Source organism: Mauremys reevesii, linkage group 5 (assembly GCF_016161935.1).
Source record: "Mauremys reevesii isolate NIE-2019 linkage group 5, ASM1616193v1, whole genome shotgun sequence".
Lineage (NCBI taxonomy): Eukaryota > Metazoa > Chordata > Testudines > Geoemydidae > Mauremys > Mauremys reevesii.
In genome coordinates, this window is record NC_052627.1 from 56,435,435 (window position 1) to 56,449,322 (window position 13,888).

The window sequence follows — 13,888 nt, forward strand, 5'->3', positions numbered from 1 at the left end:
AAAAAAATCTTGTTTTGTGAGTCTTAAAAAGTAGCTTATAATAGAGAGGAGGCTGTGTATGTGATCTTGTTCCAATTGTGCAACAGCTGCTGAGATCAAAAAGAACAGACCATGGTTCAGGGTATTGTTGTACATGGCTCCAAGAAAATAAAAATTGTGTAAATCATCAGATCAGTGTAAAAAAAATATTCTCAAGGTCTGAAAGCAACCTATCAAAACATTGACTACAAATACATCCATGCACACATGCATTGCATGCAAGTGGACAATTCTTCTTTCTGTGTTTTCACATACAATAGATTACTGTGGAATACTTCTTTCAACTCCATATAAAACTTCCAAATGGAGTAGACTTCTGTTCTTTTTGAACAAAATGCAGCATTGACAAAATTCCTAAGCAGGCAAACAGAAATGAGAATAGTAAGTGGAATTCAGATGACTAATACTCTCTTTGGGGCTAGATGGCAGGGCTTGTTAAGGTACTGACTTGCATGTGTTTAGCCTAAGGAGATAACTTTGGAGGGCTCCAGAAGGAATGCTGCTAAATGTATTTGGTAATAAAAGGAAATACCAAGTCAGGAAATTTTGCCAGAAAATGCTCTGAGAAAATGTAATCACAGCATTTTTGAAGATGTGAAAAAAGTTAAAACCTTCCATAGATTGAGCATTCCCTGGAATTATCCTCTGCTGCAGCTTCCTTTCATAAACAAAGTGCAGAATTTACAAGATTTTATCTTGTTGTTCTCTGTTGTCTAAACTGATCTAAATTACAATCTGTCCAGTCTTAGGGCTTGTCTTCACTACTGGGGTAAGTCGACCTAAATTATGCTACTCCAGCTGCATGAATAACATAGCTGGAATCGATGAAGCTTAGGTCGACTTACCCAAGTGTATTCCCTGCGCTGTGTCGACAGGAGACGCTCTCCAGTTGACTTACCTTACTCTTCTCACTGGGGTTGACCGGAGAGTGCACTGTGGTCGATTTTAGCGTGTCTTCACTAGACCCACTAAATCAACCCCTGCTGTATTGATTGCAGCAGCGTCGATTTCCCCATAGGGAAGACCAGCCCTCAGCCAAGTGGGTGTGAGTACCTAATTTAGCCCAGTGTTTCTGCCTGTGTTCTTCATGAATTCTAACCCACTTTTGCTTTATTGAAAATGTCTTTAGAATCATGTGTATGATCCATTTTAGCAGCATTTCCCACCTAGCACAGTCAATATGTATTCCTTTGGTTGCAACAGTTGTTTATTTGTATTGTGGTCATGCCATCTGTCATCAGTCAAGGATCAAGGCCTTATTGTGGTAGGTGTTATGCACAACATAATTAAAACATGGTCCCTGCCCCAAAGCACTTGTGAGCTAAGTATAAAACAAACGACAAGAGATGGGTATTATAAATAGACTGGGGAGCACAAGATACGTTTGTTTATGAAGGAGTTCTGTAGTTGCAAACTACAAACTGAATTAAAGATACAAATCCTTTTTGTTGCATGGAAGGAAAAATAATAGCAGGATTCTTACTATGCTATTCAAGACCTGTTACATATAATTCCACTCTCAAAGATCATGCTTTAAACCATTTCATTCCCATGTTTCATACAACTAAAACTTTGATGGATAGATTGAATGTTGCCTGTATTCTCCATGTATAATTTTTCACAGATGCCTGTGTTTCATTTTGGAGATCTAAGCATACTCTCTCTCATTACTAAAGATAAAATGGGGGAATTGTCTAGTTAGGTTTGGTGAAGCTATTCTTTGGCTACACCCTAGCTGAGTTTTATAATATTCCCTTTTATCTTTGCAGCTGCCTCTTATTCCCTTTGCCAAGAAAGAGACATTCACATTCTCTTCCGGAATTCTTTATTTGCTCTTTTAGTAACTAAATATGTATGTTGTATTTGGGAAAGCTGTGATATAGGATTATGTTGAGTAAATCACCCTCTTGCTTAAAGGCATTAATTGTTCCTTTAAATCTCTCATAACTAAACAAGATGTGTAGAGCCTGCTTTACATGGCTATGATTTAAAGAGAGACCCCTTCCTTTTCTTTTTCTTTTTCTTTTTCTTTCTTTTTTTTTAAATTTTCACTGATGCAAGTACTACTAGTAGTAAAGTATAGTAATGAGAAGGTGAATTTCTGCTCACACCATGGACAGATGTGTGGCTATTTCAATCCTGGCTTATCAATTGCTAACTCTCTCTCCTCCACCCATCAAAGAATAGCAACAAAATTTAGTGGCTTATCACAGTCTGTTCATTGCTATCAGGAGCATTCATGTCATGAATTGTTAGAATGTGGAACAAGATCAGGATACAGAAGAAGCTGCAGTTTTTGCACTAGGAATGCTACTTTCAGAAAAGGCTGAGTCAGCAAACTCATAACTTGAATGTGATCAAAGGACATAAGCTTTAACTTTGTTTCCTCCTCCCCTCCCCCTTTTCACAGCTAGCCTGTTAGACAGCAATCTCTTGTTTTAGAGTCTATGTATAGTTTCTGCATTATAGTACAAATATGAGCCACATAGTTTAAGGAGAAAGGCAGGCCAATTGAATGGTGTCAGAGTATACAGACACCATCATGTGGCACTGAAATTTTGCCCAACTGATAGTGCTTTTGGCAACTTGTCAGGAGCTCAAGGACATTGTATTAAGAGGAGCTGACAGCAGATGTTCCGTTTTTAGTGTGGAGTTGAGATCCATGGACTCCACAAGTCCCAGCAATTAGCACTTCATCTGAATATGAGCGACCAGGCTGCTAGGACAGATTCTCTGTAAACTGGATCTTTGCACTGAAGACAAAGATGTGTGGGACTTTCTTTTAGCCCTGGTCTACACTAAGGTCGGGGGTCGAACTAGGGTACGCGAATTCAGCTACGTGAATAACGTAGCTGAATTCGAACTACCCTAGTTCGACTCACTTACCCGTCCAGACGCCGCGGAAGCGAACTCCGCGGCTCCAAGGTCGACTCCGGCAACTCCTCCTGCCGCGGTGGAGTACCGGAGTTCGAACTAGCGCTTCCGGGGTTCGAACTATCGCGTCTAGATCAGACGCGATAGTTCGAACTCCGAGCAGTCGAACTTGCCGCGTCGACCCAGCAGGTAAGTGTAAACGTGCCCTTAGAGCTCCATGGGCAGTCCCTGAAATACAGTGCTCTCAGTGTTGCCTGATCTATTGATTATATATTGATTATTATATTGCTTGCTTAAGAATTCTCAGCATTCTGAGGCTTGGTAGGTTCTTGTCCTAAGATCTGGCCCAATATTATTAAAATTACTGTTCAATTGTGAACCCCAGTGTGCATTGTTGCAACAATTACACGTAGGAAATCTCACTACATTTATAATTGTTTTATGAATACAGTTAGCAAAGTCACAAATACTCTAACCCAGCAAGGTAAAAAGAGATAATACAATACACTTGAACATCCATATACGCTCACCATCCCTTGCAGAACAACCTAAAAATGTTAGTCATGATCTTCCTTCACCTCATGTCCTTCCTCATCAACACCACCACTGGTTTTCCTCCTGGCATCTCTGAAGGCACACAGGCTGGGATATAGGTTTTATAATGTGTTATTTTAACACCACTAAGCCTAATGCATATTCAGTAGAAGTTTCACTCCCTTTTCTTTATTTATAGTTCCTCTCCCCAACTCATGTTGGGATGGCCTTCTCCCATAGGTTATTAATCCTTGTACCTCAATCTTATTAGTATATACATTAGTTCAGTGGTTCTTAACCTTTACTGCAGCCTGTATCCCTTTGGTTCTCAAAAATATGTTCTTGCACCCCTTATCAAAAATCATTAGGTCAGTTCTTTAAACCTAGATATATCATAACTATAGAATGAAAGAGAGAGAATTATATATTTATTTTAATTTTGCAGTTAAAATTTAACACAGTAATAGTTAAAAAATGTATAATGTTAATAAATACATAGGTTTGATGAAACAAAGTAGTTGTACTTATGTGCCTGTGCTTAATTTGTGTTTTCGATGCTTTACCTTCTAAAAACATCTGGCATGTCTCACACCCCCGGGGGATGCATGTACCCCAGGTTAAGAACCACTGCATTAGTTAGTTACCATGGCACACTGGTGGTCAGACATCAGCTGATGTCACTAACTTAAAATATTCCAAGTGGGTATAAACTAGCATCTTGTAGTTACCTACTAGCAGCTTTGTCATTCAGCATTCTATATTACGATATCTTATGATTTAGGGTTACTCTTGGTTAGCTACTTATGCTAGGACTTTTTTGGGCCTTATGCCTTGATTAGTTTAGCTAGGCTATTGTCTTACAAGCCTTGAGGCTCATTGCATTACTGCCTTTACTTATACCTATGCATTACCTAGTAAATACTTATACCTATAGGCTACATCGGCCAATGATGGTTCCTGTTCCACTCTAGTTATGACTTTTTACCTATTGACTCTTCAGGCAGTCCACTTGGTTGCATTGATCAGAAATTTTTTTCAGACTTAAGAATTATGGATACTGTATAATCACATACAGTGTGTTGCAATGAGATTCAAGCATCAAAGTCCAGAGGTGCACATTTTGTGCAATCCCATGGAAGCCAATGCATGGAAAATCACATGACCAATGGCTGCAGGACTGTATGTTAGCGAAGCTGGCCTACCTGTATCTGGACCACAGAGGGGTGACCCTGGGGAGGTAAGCAACTTTACAATTGCAATTAAATTATTGCTAAATTTTATTGGATAGTCACATAATTCAGGTTTTGGTGAAAAACCTTTTTTAAAAGTTGTACAGATTTAATATCAATAGAACTCTTTTAATCAAATTAACCATATTAAAATCAATACAAAAGTGAAACTGATCTATTGTCCTCCAAATTTAAAAAATAAAAAGTATGTATTATGAAAAAAATATTTTAAATGTTTAGTTTTAGCAATCTCTTTGGTGAAGAGATGTGATTTTAAAATAAAATTTTTGGCCTGTCCTGCTAAATGTTAATCTTTTACATTAGTTATACAGTACTATAATTTCCAAAGCAATGTTTTTTGCTAATAAATAATGTTTAGCAGTTGATGTGATACTGAATTTTTTTCTCGTTGTTAGAATTATGAACCATGATTGTGTCTAGAATGTTACTTTGAAGCTTGAGTTGTCCTTTCTGTGGAAGAATTTATCAAAGGTACATAACATTATCTCCATATATTTCACCTTGCACACACTAACGTGCTTTTTGCTTCTCTGTCTACACTAAAGCATTGACTTACCATGCATGCTTTGTTGCTTTACATTGCAGAAAAATGATCCACCGTCTTCATTGCCTCAAGGGATAAACTGGGTGTAGAGTCCAGCAGAGTAAGTTCATATTCTGAACCAGTAACATAATTTGCCTTTTATCCTGATCATTGGTATGTTTCTAATAAGTATTTTTTGTTTTTGTACAGGTTGCTGAGTATAAACCCAGTTATCTTATCACCATGTCCAACAAAAGCCAAGCCAGCAAAGAAGAATTTGTGGGGAAGATTAGGTTACCCTTGAGTACTATTTACTGTGTAACATATTCTTAGGCCTCTATACATTGGAAAGGCAGGGAGAAGCAGTTGGCATGTAGGGCACATGGGCAGAGGAGTACACTTGGCCTAGATGGAGAACTGTTGTTCAATAAAGATCACTTGAAATGAATGTGTGTCTTTTTTCCTTTTATTTACCAATTGTTGTGCACCCGTGTACTGAAGGGAAATTACTAGATACAAACTTGTGTTATTGCACTGAATGTCTTGAGGAGCTCCAAATATAATATTGTAGCAGAGATCATTATCCTGGTGGCAGAGAGCCACCAGTCCAGGACCCCAAGTGACCCTACTGTTCCAGCATCCTGTAAAAGGGATTAGATGTCAAATTACAGATTTGTGATTCTGCTTGTATACATGACAAAATCCAGGGACAACTTTAAGATCTTGGAGATTTTCTTTAAGATTCTCCTCCTCCACAATCTTATGGCCAAATTTCCCCATATTCTCTCTTATTTTCATCTCACCCAGCTTTTCTACTTACTGTTTCTGTTCCACTGATTTTGGGTGAAATCGTCACTGCCACAGTGGTCCAAATAAGAAAGATGGTGTGATGGCTAGAATGGCTCCTAGTAAACATACTGAAGTTCATTTAATTATCTTTTTCTGAGATGAGAGAGCCTAGATTTACTAGATTGGTGTCCTCATATAGCAGCAGAACCCACAATTCCACATATAATTCATGGCTGAAAAAATTGTGAATTACCCCAGCTGAATTAGGGGCTTCCTTGGCTGTAGGTTTTGTGGGCCCCAGGAGCAAGCGCTCTAGTAAGAGTTGTGAAACAGAACGAATTAGAGAGGAGTTAGCATTAATCTGGTATAATCTCTAACACCATCTGTCGTTCAGTTTGGGAAGTGCAACAAAATCTTTTTTCTATTGCCATATGGCATCTCTGCTTGTGCAATGGTCACCAACTGGTCAATCATGATTGACTGGTCAATTCTGGAGAATCTCCCAGTCGATCACGATCATTGGTGGTGTAGCGGGGCTGCCGCTAAGGCAGGCTTTCTGCCTGCCACGGTGCCATGCCGCTTCCGGAAGTGACCAGCATGCCCTCGTGGCCTGGGGCAGGGCAGGGGCATGCAGGGGTCTCTGTATGCTGTTCCTGCCTGCAAGCACTGCTCCTGCAACTCCCATTGGCTGGAAATGGGGAACTGTGGCCAATGGGAGCTGCAGGGGCGGTGCCTGCAGAGAGGGGCAGCATGTGGAGCCACGTGCCCCTACCAGGGACCAGAGGGGCACATTAGCCCCTTCTGGGGGTGGCGAGGGGCCCAGGCAATCAGGGAACCTGCCCTAGCCCCACTGCACCTTCAACCGAGAGCTGCCTGAGGAAAGCACCTCCAGGCCGGAGCCTGCACCCCATCTCTGACCCCCCCTCCCAGAGCCAGCACCCCGTACCCCCTCCTGCAACCCAACGCTGCCACAGCCCGAAGCCCCCTCCTGCACCCAAACCCCCTCCCAGAGCCCGCACCCCATCCTTCACCCCAACACTCTGCCACAGCCCAAAGCCCCCTCCTGCACCCCAGCCTCCTCCCAGAGTTTGCACCCCAACCTCCTGCCCCAAGCTCAGCCTGGAGCTCCCTCCCAAACTGCGAACCCCTCAGCCCAGAGCCCGCACCCCCTCCCAAACCCCTGCCCAATGAAAGTGAGTGAGGGTGGAGGAGAGTGAGCAACGGGGGAGGGGGGGAATGGAGTGAGCGGAGGGCAGTGTTCAGGGAAGGGGCAGGGCAGATCCTAGGTTGCCATTAAATTCAAAAAGCGATCTTGGGCGTAAAAAGGTTGGAGATCACTGTGCTAGTGAAATACAGTTGAAGGAACATGTTGAATTTGGCTTCTTACTCTAAGAAATGTATCCAGAAACCTTATGGGATCTATGGTTAGAAATCTGAATGCAGTACAGGAACGGTCTTAGCACTGTAGTTATCAAGACTGATTTGTTAGTTGTGGTTTGTATCCAAGATGGTTAGTGGTTTGTTTAGTTCAGTAATGTACGCTTTCTGTACTACAGAACAGAAAGAAATCAGTCAAGCATCTCAGTGTTTAAAAAGCCCACCAAAGAGGCACATCTCTTTCCTATAGCTTTTCTACAGTAGTCCTGAAGACTGACCCAGCAGCAAGATGAGTATGTAAATAATCCCTACATTAAAAGCAAATTAAAACAACCTCTTAAAAGTAAAATTTTCTCTCATACTTTATCTGTATATTAAGGAGGAGCTGAGAGTAGTTTTTGATTATTGCCTGATATAATTGTGTTGGTGCTCAGAGTCTTGGTAGACTGAGAGATTAGGTACATAGCTGTGTAAATCATATATATTGGCACAGACTGGTTTAATGCTGATAAAATGACACTAGGAGATGAGTGATGCTAACAATAGAGCTAAATTTCAGAGTGTTGGTATTCTACTGTAAATCCAGCACTGTTTGACCACAGCCTCACATATATACATCATGTCATGTGACTGTAATCTCCCTATGCTCTTGAAGTTTGAGCAATAGGTTTTTATCCCTACTAAAACTAGGTAATTTAGTGGCCAGAGTTCACCCCAGTAATTGTGTTCATACAAACTAATCTCTGGGCTGTCATTACTTCTGGAATCCATGTGAGCAATTACCTTTTATTTGAAGGGAGGCTCCTGTGGAGTAACAGGGGGATAATGATTTTTATGAAGTAATGTTATCCTAGCTCTGCTTTGATGTTGGTGGCTTGCTTGGGATGGGATTCCATTCTGTTAGATATAATTACAGTAGCTGTACCATGTGACTCGATGAACCTAGAATACCCTTGGAGACCTGGTCAGTTATGCCTCCCCACTGTCCTTTGAGTCAAAGCCTCAAAGAAGAGTTTGTAAAATACCACACTGTACAACTGATCATACGTGCTAAACCTCACTTATCACTCATATGTCTTGATGCATCCCATCTTCTGTCTATACATTACCTACTTTAGATTGTAAGCTTTTCAGGGCAGGGACCTGGTGTTGCCTATAAAGCATTTAGCAGACTTCCAGTGATATCTAAATGACTGATAAAAACAAAGGTGAATTTAATTTAACACACCCCCTTTCCTCGCAGTTTAGCTATACCAAACCTGCAGAGACAGATTGCGGTTGTAGAAAAGACAGATCTAGTTATGAAGGTTACATTATATATCACATTTGTCTAATAAAAAGAGGAAATGACTAAAAAAAAGCTTGAGTTGTTGGCCTACATGAAAAGAGGAAAGACGGACCCCAAAACACATGTTCCAGTACAGTACATTAGGACAGAACTTAGTTTTGTGCGGCTCTTATACTAAATAGTCCCTAACATACATACAGTAACATTTTAGCATATATAGAGCCTGATTCTGCAAAACTTAATGCTGTGAATTTGTCAAATCGAGTCCTGCAGGACTACTCATACCAGGAAGCACAGAGCACAGCAGTGTTTGGCGGATTGGGCCCATGGTTAAGTGTGAATTGCTATGTTGCTGATGGTCAAGAGTTTGGATTTCTCCACTCTATATCCAACTAACTGTTTTTTTGCAGATTGGAGAACTCTTGGAAATTTCTAAAGCCCTCTTCCTCAGCACTGAGGATGGAGGTGATTGAAATTTGGCAGAAAACACCATATTGCATAAGACCAGAGAAACACTGAAATTGTGTTATCTGTACTCATGCTGTAATTCCTGAGTGTAGGGGGTACAAGCTGCATTGTGCTGTCCAAGAGCTCTCTAGAATTAATTTGTGTTCCCTAGATTAAAAATACACCTTTTCTGGAAAAGTTCCCTATTGACCTTCCACACCCCAGAAATAAAATCTCCCTTCTGACCTGGCCTGAGCAGCTTGGGGAGGAGGATAAAGGAAGTTGACGGGGTTGTGGCTTGATGCCCAACTGTACGCCTTCATACGTGAGACCAGATTTGCTTGAGCTGGCCTTAAGATGGTTACTTAAATTGCATGATGCCATTATGAAGCAGCAGTGAATAATTTTGCCACTTCACTAACTAAGTATTTTTAAAACAAGTTATTTAGCCTTATAGCACTTTCCTATGTCGTAAGGCAGATGATGACACCTTCATGAAGGAGTTAGCATTTAGCATGGCCGATTCCAGCCAGAGGATGAAACCGAGTTTTTCAGGGATCCTAGAAGTAAAGGAGAAGACTTGAGTTGGTGTTTGTCTTGTTTATTTTGTGTGCGCATGCACATGTCAGGGGCAGTTGTTTTGTAAACGGATCACAACATGACACTTTGCAGCAGAGAGTCACTGTGTGACCACTTCATGTGTTGCTCTGCTCCCCCAGTTCTTAAACTATTTTTTCCATTATGCTGCTAATTAAGCTGCACTTATGGATGGGTTCACTTCCTGTATCCACTTCATTAACATACTGCATGTGTTTAGCTCAGTGTTTCATTGAATGAGGTTTTTTTTAATAGTTTGCTTATAGTTTCTGTTTTGGTTTTTTTTTGACTTATTTGGTCTCTTAGTCCAGTAATTTTACAGGGACATATTGAAATATTTGTGGAGAATCAAAATAGAGAACCATGAAAATTTAGTACAGCTCTTGCAAAGGTAACCTAACACATACAAGCAGGTTGATCTCTTGCAGCACTCCTGGTGAAGGCCTTCTCTTCACACTTAGGGCATCAAGTTTGAACTGAGAGGTGTAGATAGGGCTAAACAAACCCGCGCTTGTGGAATGTAATGTAGTATGTAAGACACCAAATCCTTTAAAAAATGTCTAGATGGCTTACTATTTATCAGAGAGCACAAATGCAACAATCAGCCCATGGAGATAATGGCGTTAGAAGTTAGAAGCATTCTCTTTAATTTTTCAGAAACAAATATTTATCCATAAACTTGTTTAATTCAGCTTTGTTGTATTTACACATAAGAGGGCAGTATGGTACTGTTAGCCAAATGCCTTGTGTGCACACATTATATTTTATTATACTATGCATTGCATCATATTTTAAGAAATGGCTTTAGAATTCTGAGCACAATTAGAGCTTTGTGAGTGGCCCACGAGTTATATTGCATCTACACAAGGAATGATCTATACAGGGAATACACGGATAGTTTTCTTTTCTACATGTAAATTATTTTGTGCATTTATAGAGCTGTAATTGCAATTGTACACAGTGTTTTTATTCTCTTAGACAGTATGTATAGGTATGTAAAAGAAGAAGACAGATTCTCTAAAGCTGGTATGGGGAGGTTTAAATTATGCCACGTTGCATTTCAGAGAAGTCAGACAGTGTTTCCAACATTGCTTTCGTTTGGATGCCCTGTGCTTCCTTCCAAGTCAGAAGGGTGGTTCTGACCATTATGCATCATTGCAGCCACCTCTCCTTGGAAGTAGATAAACCTAAATTGATGCCAGAGAAGTCAGTGTGAATGTGGGCTCTTGCCTTGAATATCTGTGCTGTACAATCTAATTCATATACATGTGATGCTCAGGATAACCAGTCCAGCAAAAGATTCCATGTAAGAGTTTCTTTTAATTCAGACAACATGGTGCTCTGAGTGATTTATCTGAGTGACTACTGCACTTCTCATGTGTTTAGTCGCTTGGCTTTTAGCTTCGTGCCTTACACACACGTAAGGCATGTTGTAATTATCCTGAAATGTGCTACCTGGGAGTCTCTTTACTTACAACTTCTTAAATTTCTGCTTCATAAAAGGTTTTTTCTTTGAAGGCTTATTGCGAACTCCCTCTTTATAACCTCTTGCTGTAATATACAAAATGTTTGTCTCTGTATAACACAGAAACACCATACACTATTTAATTATGTTGTTTCTTGTTATACCATTATGCTTGCTGCTATATGGTGTAAAGGAAACACAATACTTCATTTTCGTAAAGCTATGTGCATGTTTACTGTCTCGTGACTGTTGTCTTCAGAGAAATCTATAGTATGCTAACTTGCTCACATGAATTTGCCATGATCAAATGTAAAGGGCTGCTATTAAATGCTATATAGGCATGAGCAGCTTTTGTAAATAAATCAGCATCATAGACTAGTAAAAAATACAGGAAACTTGAACATAGGTGTATTGCTGCTTTACCCAGAGATAAATGACATGATGCTTTATGTTGGATTTTAATGTTCTGGAGGTCATGAATCAAAAGATAAAATGACTAAAGGAAATGTAATCTCTTGTGTGTGTCTTTGTGGGTATTATCATGGTTAGTAAAAGTGTGCGGACTCATTATTTAATGGCTAATTGAAAAAGTTCCAGTACAGTATGCTACTCCTGCCTCCCTCACAGCAACTTCGCCACACACACTCCCTCCAAGACCATTCTATTTTTTAGGGGTTAATATGATAGTATGACTTTGTCATAAATTTTGAAAATTAATATGGCTATTCTGGCAAAATTACAGGCCCTAAGTGAAATTTACTTTTCTGGATAGTGGTTCATAGAGTTAATTCATTGTTTTCCCCTAGCTGGCAAGCATGGCTGCACATATTTAGTCTTTGGATTAACTGATCTGCTGCCTGGTTAATGTGTAGACAGTGCTTTTGCTTATTTTTATTTTGTATGTATGTATTTATTTAAAAAGCACTCATTAAGGACCCACGACACACTCCCCAAACTTGAAGGAATGGATTTTTGGCTCTTGTCTGCTTTGAATGAAATCCAGAACAAATGTTGTTTGATAATGGTTTATAGTTGCATTGCACCGGTTGCCGTTCATGGTAAATAATTAATACCTCTTGTGTTCTTGATTGCAGATTTTCAAAACCCTGCCTGATTCCACTTTCACTGAGCCAATCTCTATGTCAGTATCTCCTCCAAATGTCCCACCAAGGCAATCGAGAAGACAAGGGCAGCGTAGTAAGCGGCCTCTGGCGGTATATAATCTGTGTCTTGAGCTTGATGATGGTAAGATTTTAATTATATTGTCTATCTTGGCAGCAGAGGGTGTTTTTGTATATCTTGTGTGAGTCTACAGTAATTTTCCATTTCACATTTCTATTTTTTTCTTTTAGTCATTTGAGACATGGAAAGGAGTAGGGAGGCGAAGAGGGTATATTCTTGTACATATTTGAAACTGGGGAATAATTGCCTAAAGTCCCATTCCTGTCCCCCTCACCTCACCACCCCTTTAAAAAAAAGGCAGTTCCCATTTCTTTGAGGAAAACTGTATGACCTCTACTGAAGATTATGCAACCATAAGATAAATGGAGAGGGAACTAAAATTAAAGCAAATCTTTTATGAGAAGAGCTAATGCACTCTAATGTTAAATTCATCTGGATTAAAGGCTCAGGTCACTCAGTGAACTGAAGAATACTGCTACTGTACTTGAATCTTTAATACCTTGATGTTCAGTGGCAGTAAATACTTGCATACTGCTCTGTGCTGCTGAGAAGCAAGAAATCTTGCTGGACGTGAGGTATGCAGCAATATCATATAGTGCAATATGGAATATACGGTATCCTGCATGTCCTGACATTTAGCTCAAAACCTGGCCATTTTCTTGAAATCTTGTGGTTTGAAGGCATGTGCAGTTCTAAATAGGCAAGTCCGTGCTCAGTTTGTATTGCAGCCCTCTCCACTCTAGTCCCTTCCTCTCTCTCAATGTAGTTAGTTAATTATCCATCCACATGACAAAGCATGAGATCAAGACACAAAGCCCACTTAACATTAAAGTGAAGAAAATGAAGACTTGAATGTTATGTGCTAGTCTGAGACTTCTTCGAGTGATTGCTCATGTGTATTCCACAATAGGTGTGCATGCTCACCACGTGCACCAGTGCCAGAAGTTTTTCCTCTAGCGGTACCCGTAGGGGAGCACCCATAGCAACCCCTGGAGTAGCGCCTTCATGACGTGGTATAAGGGGCGCTGCGTGCTCCCCCCACCCTCAGTTCCTTCTTGCCGCCAGTGAAGGTGCTTCGGAACTGCCCTGCTCCAGCTTTGCTGGAGCTCGTCCCTCAAACTGCTTGTTCGTTCAGTGTATGGTACCTGTAGTTAGTTAGTTAGTTGTTTAATTAGTGTAGTTTAGCTAGAATGCCCAGGCCGGGGCATGCCCTGGGTTTTAAGTCGTGCGACACTTGTAGGTGACCTATGCTAGTGAGTGATCCGCATGCAGACTGTTTATGCTGTTTGGGGAAAACCCATCTCAGAAATTGCTGCAGGATTTGCAAGTCATTTAAGCCTTGGACCAAGAGAGAAAGGGACATTAGGCTCCTGGCTATTCTGATGAAGTTGGCGCTGACCCCAGCTTTGGAGCGCCGCTTCAAGTCAGCACCGGGCAGCGCGGTGTCGGTGCGTGGCGACCCTTCGTTGCCATCGACTAGTCGGCACCACTCCCCATCCACAGGGCATGCCAAGAAGACTAGG

The 13,888-nt window shown here is 40.7% G+C and overlaps 1 protein-coding gene across 1 annotated transcript in view; it reads left to right on the top strand.

The window, feature by feature from the left end:
* The window catches only part of ARHGAP10 (Rho GTPase activating protein 10), a 217,819-nt gene that overhangs the window by 155,438 nt on the left and 48,493 nt on the right, over window positions 1-13,888 (top strand). The window contains exon 19 of the mRNA XM_039541772.1: window positions 12,278-12,428. Coding sequence (XP_039397706.1) covers window positions 12,278-12,428 — 151 coding nt within the window. The remainder of the gene's footprint in view (window positions 1-12,277; window positions 12,429-13,888) is intronic.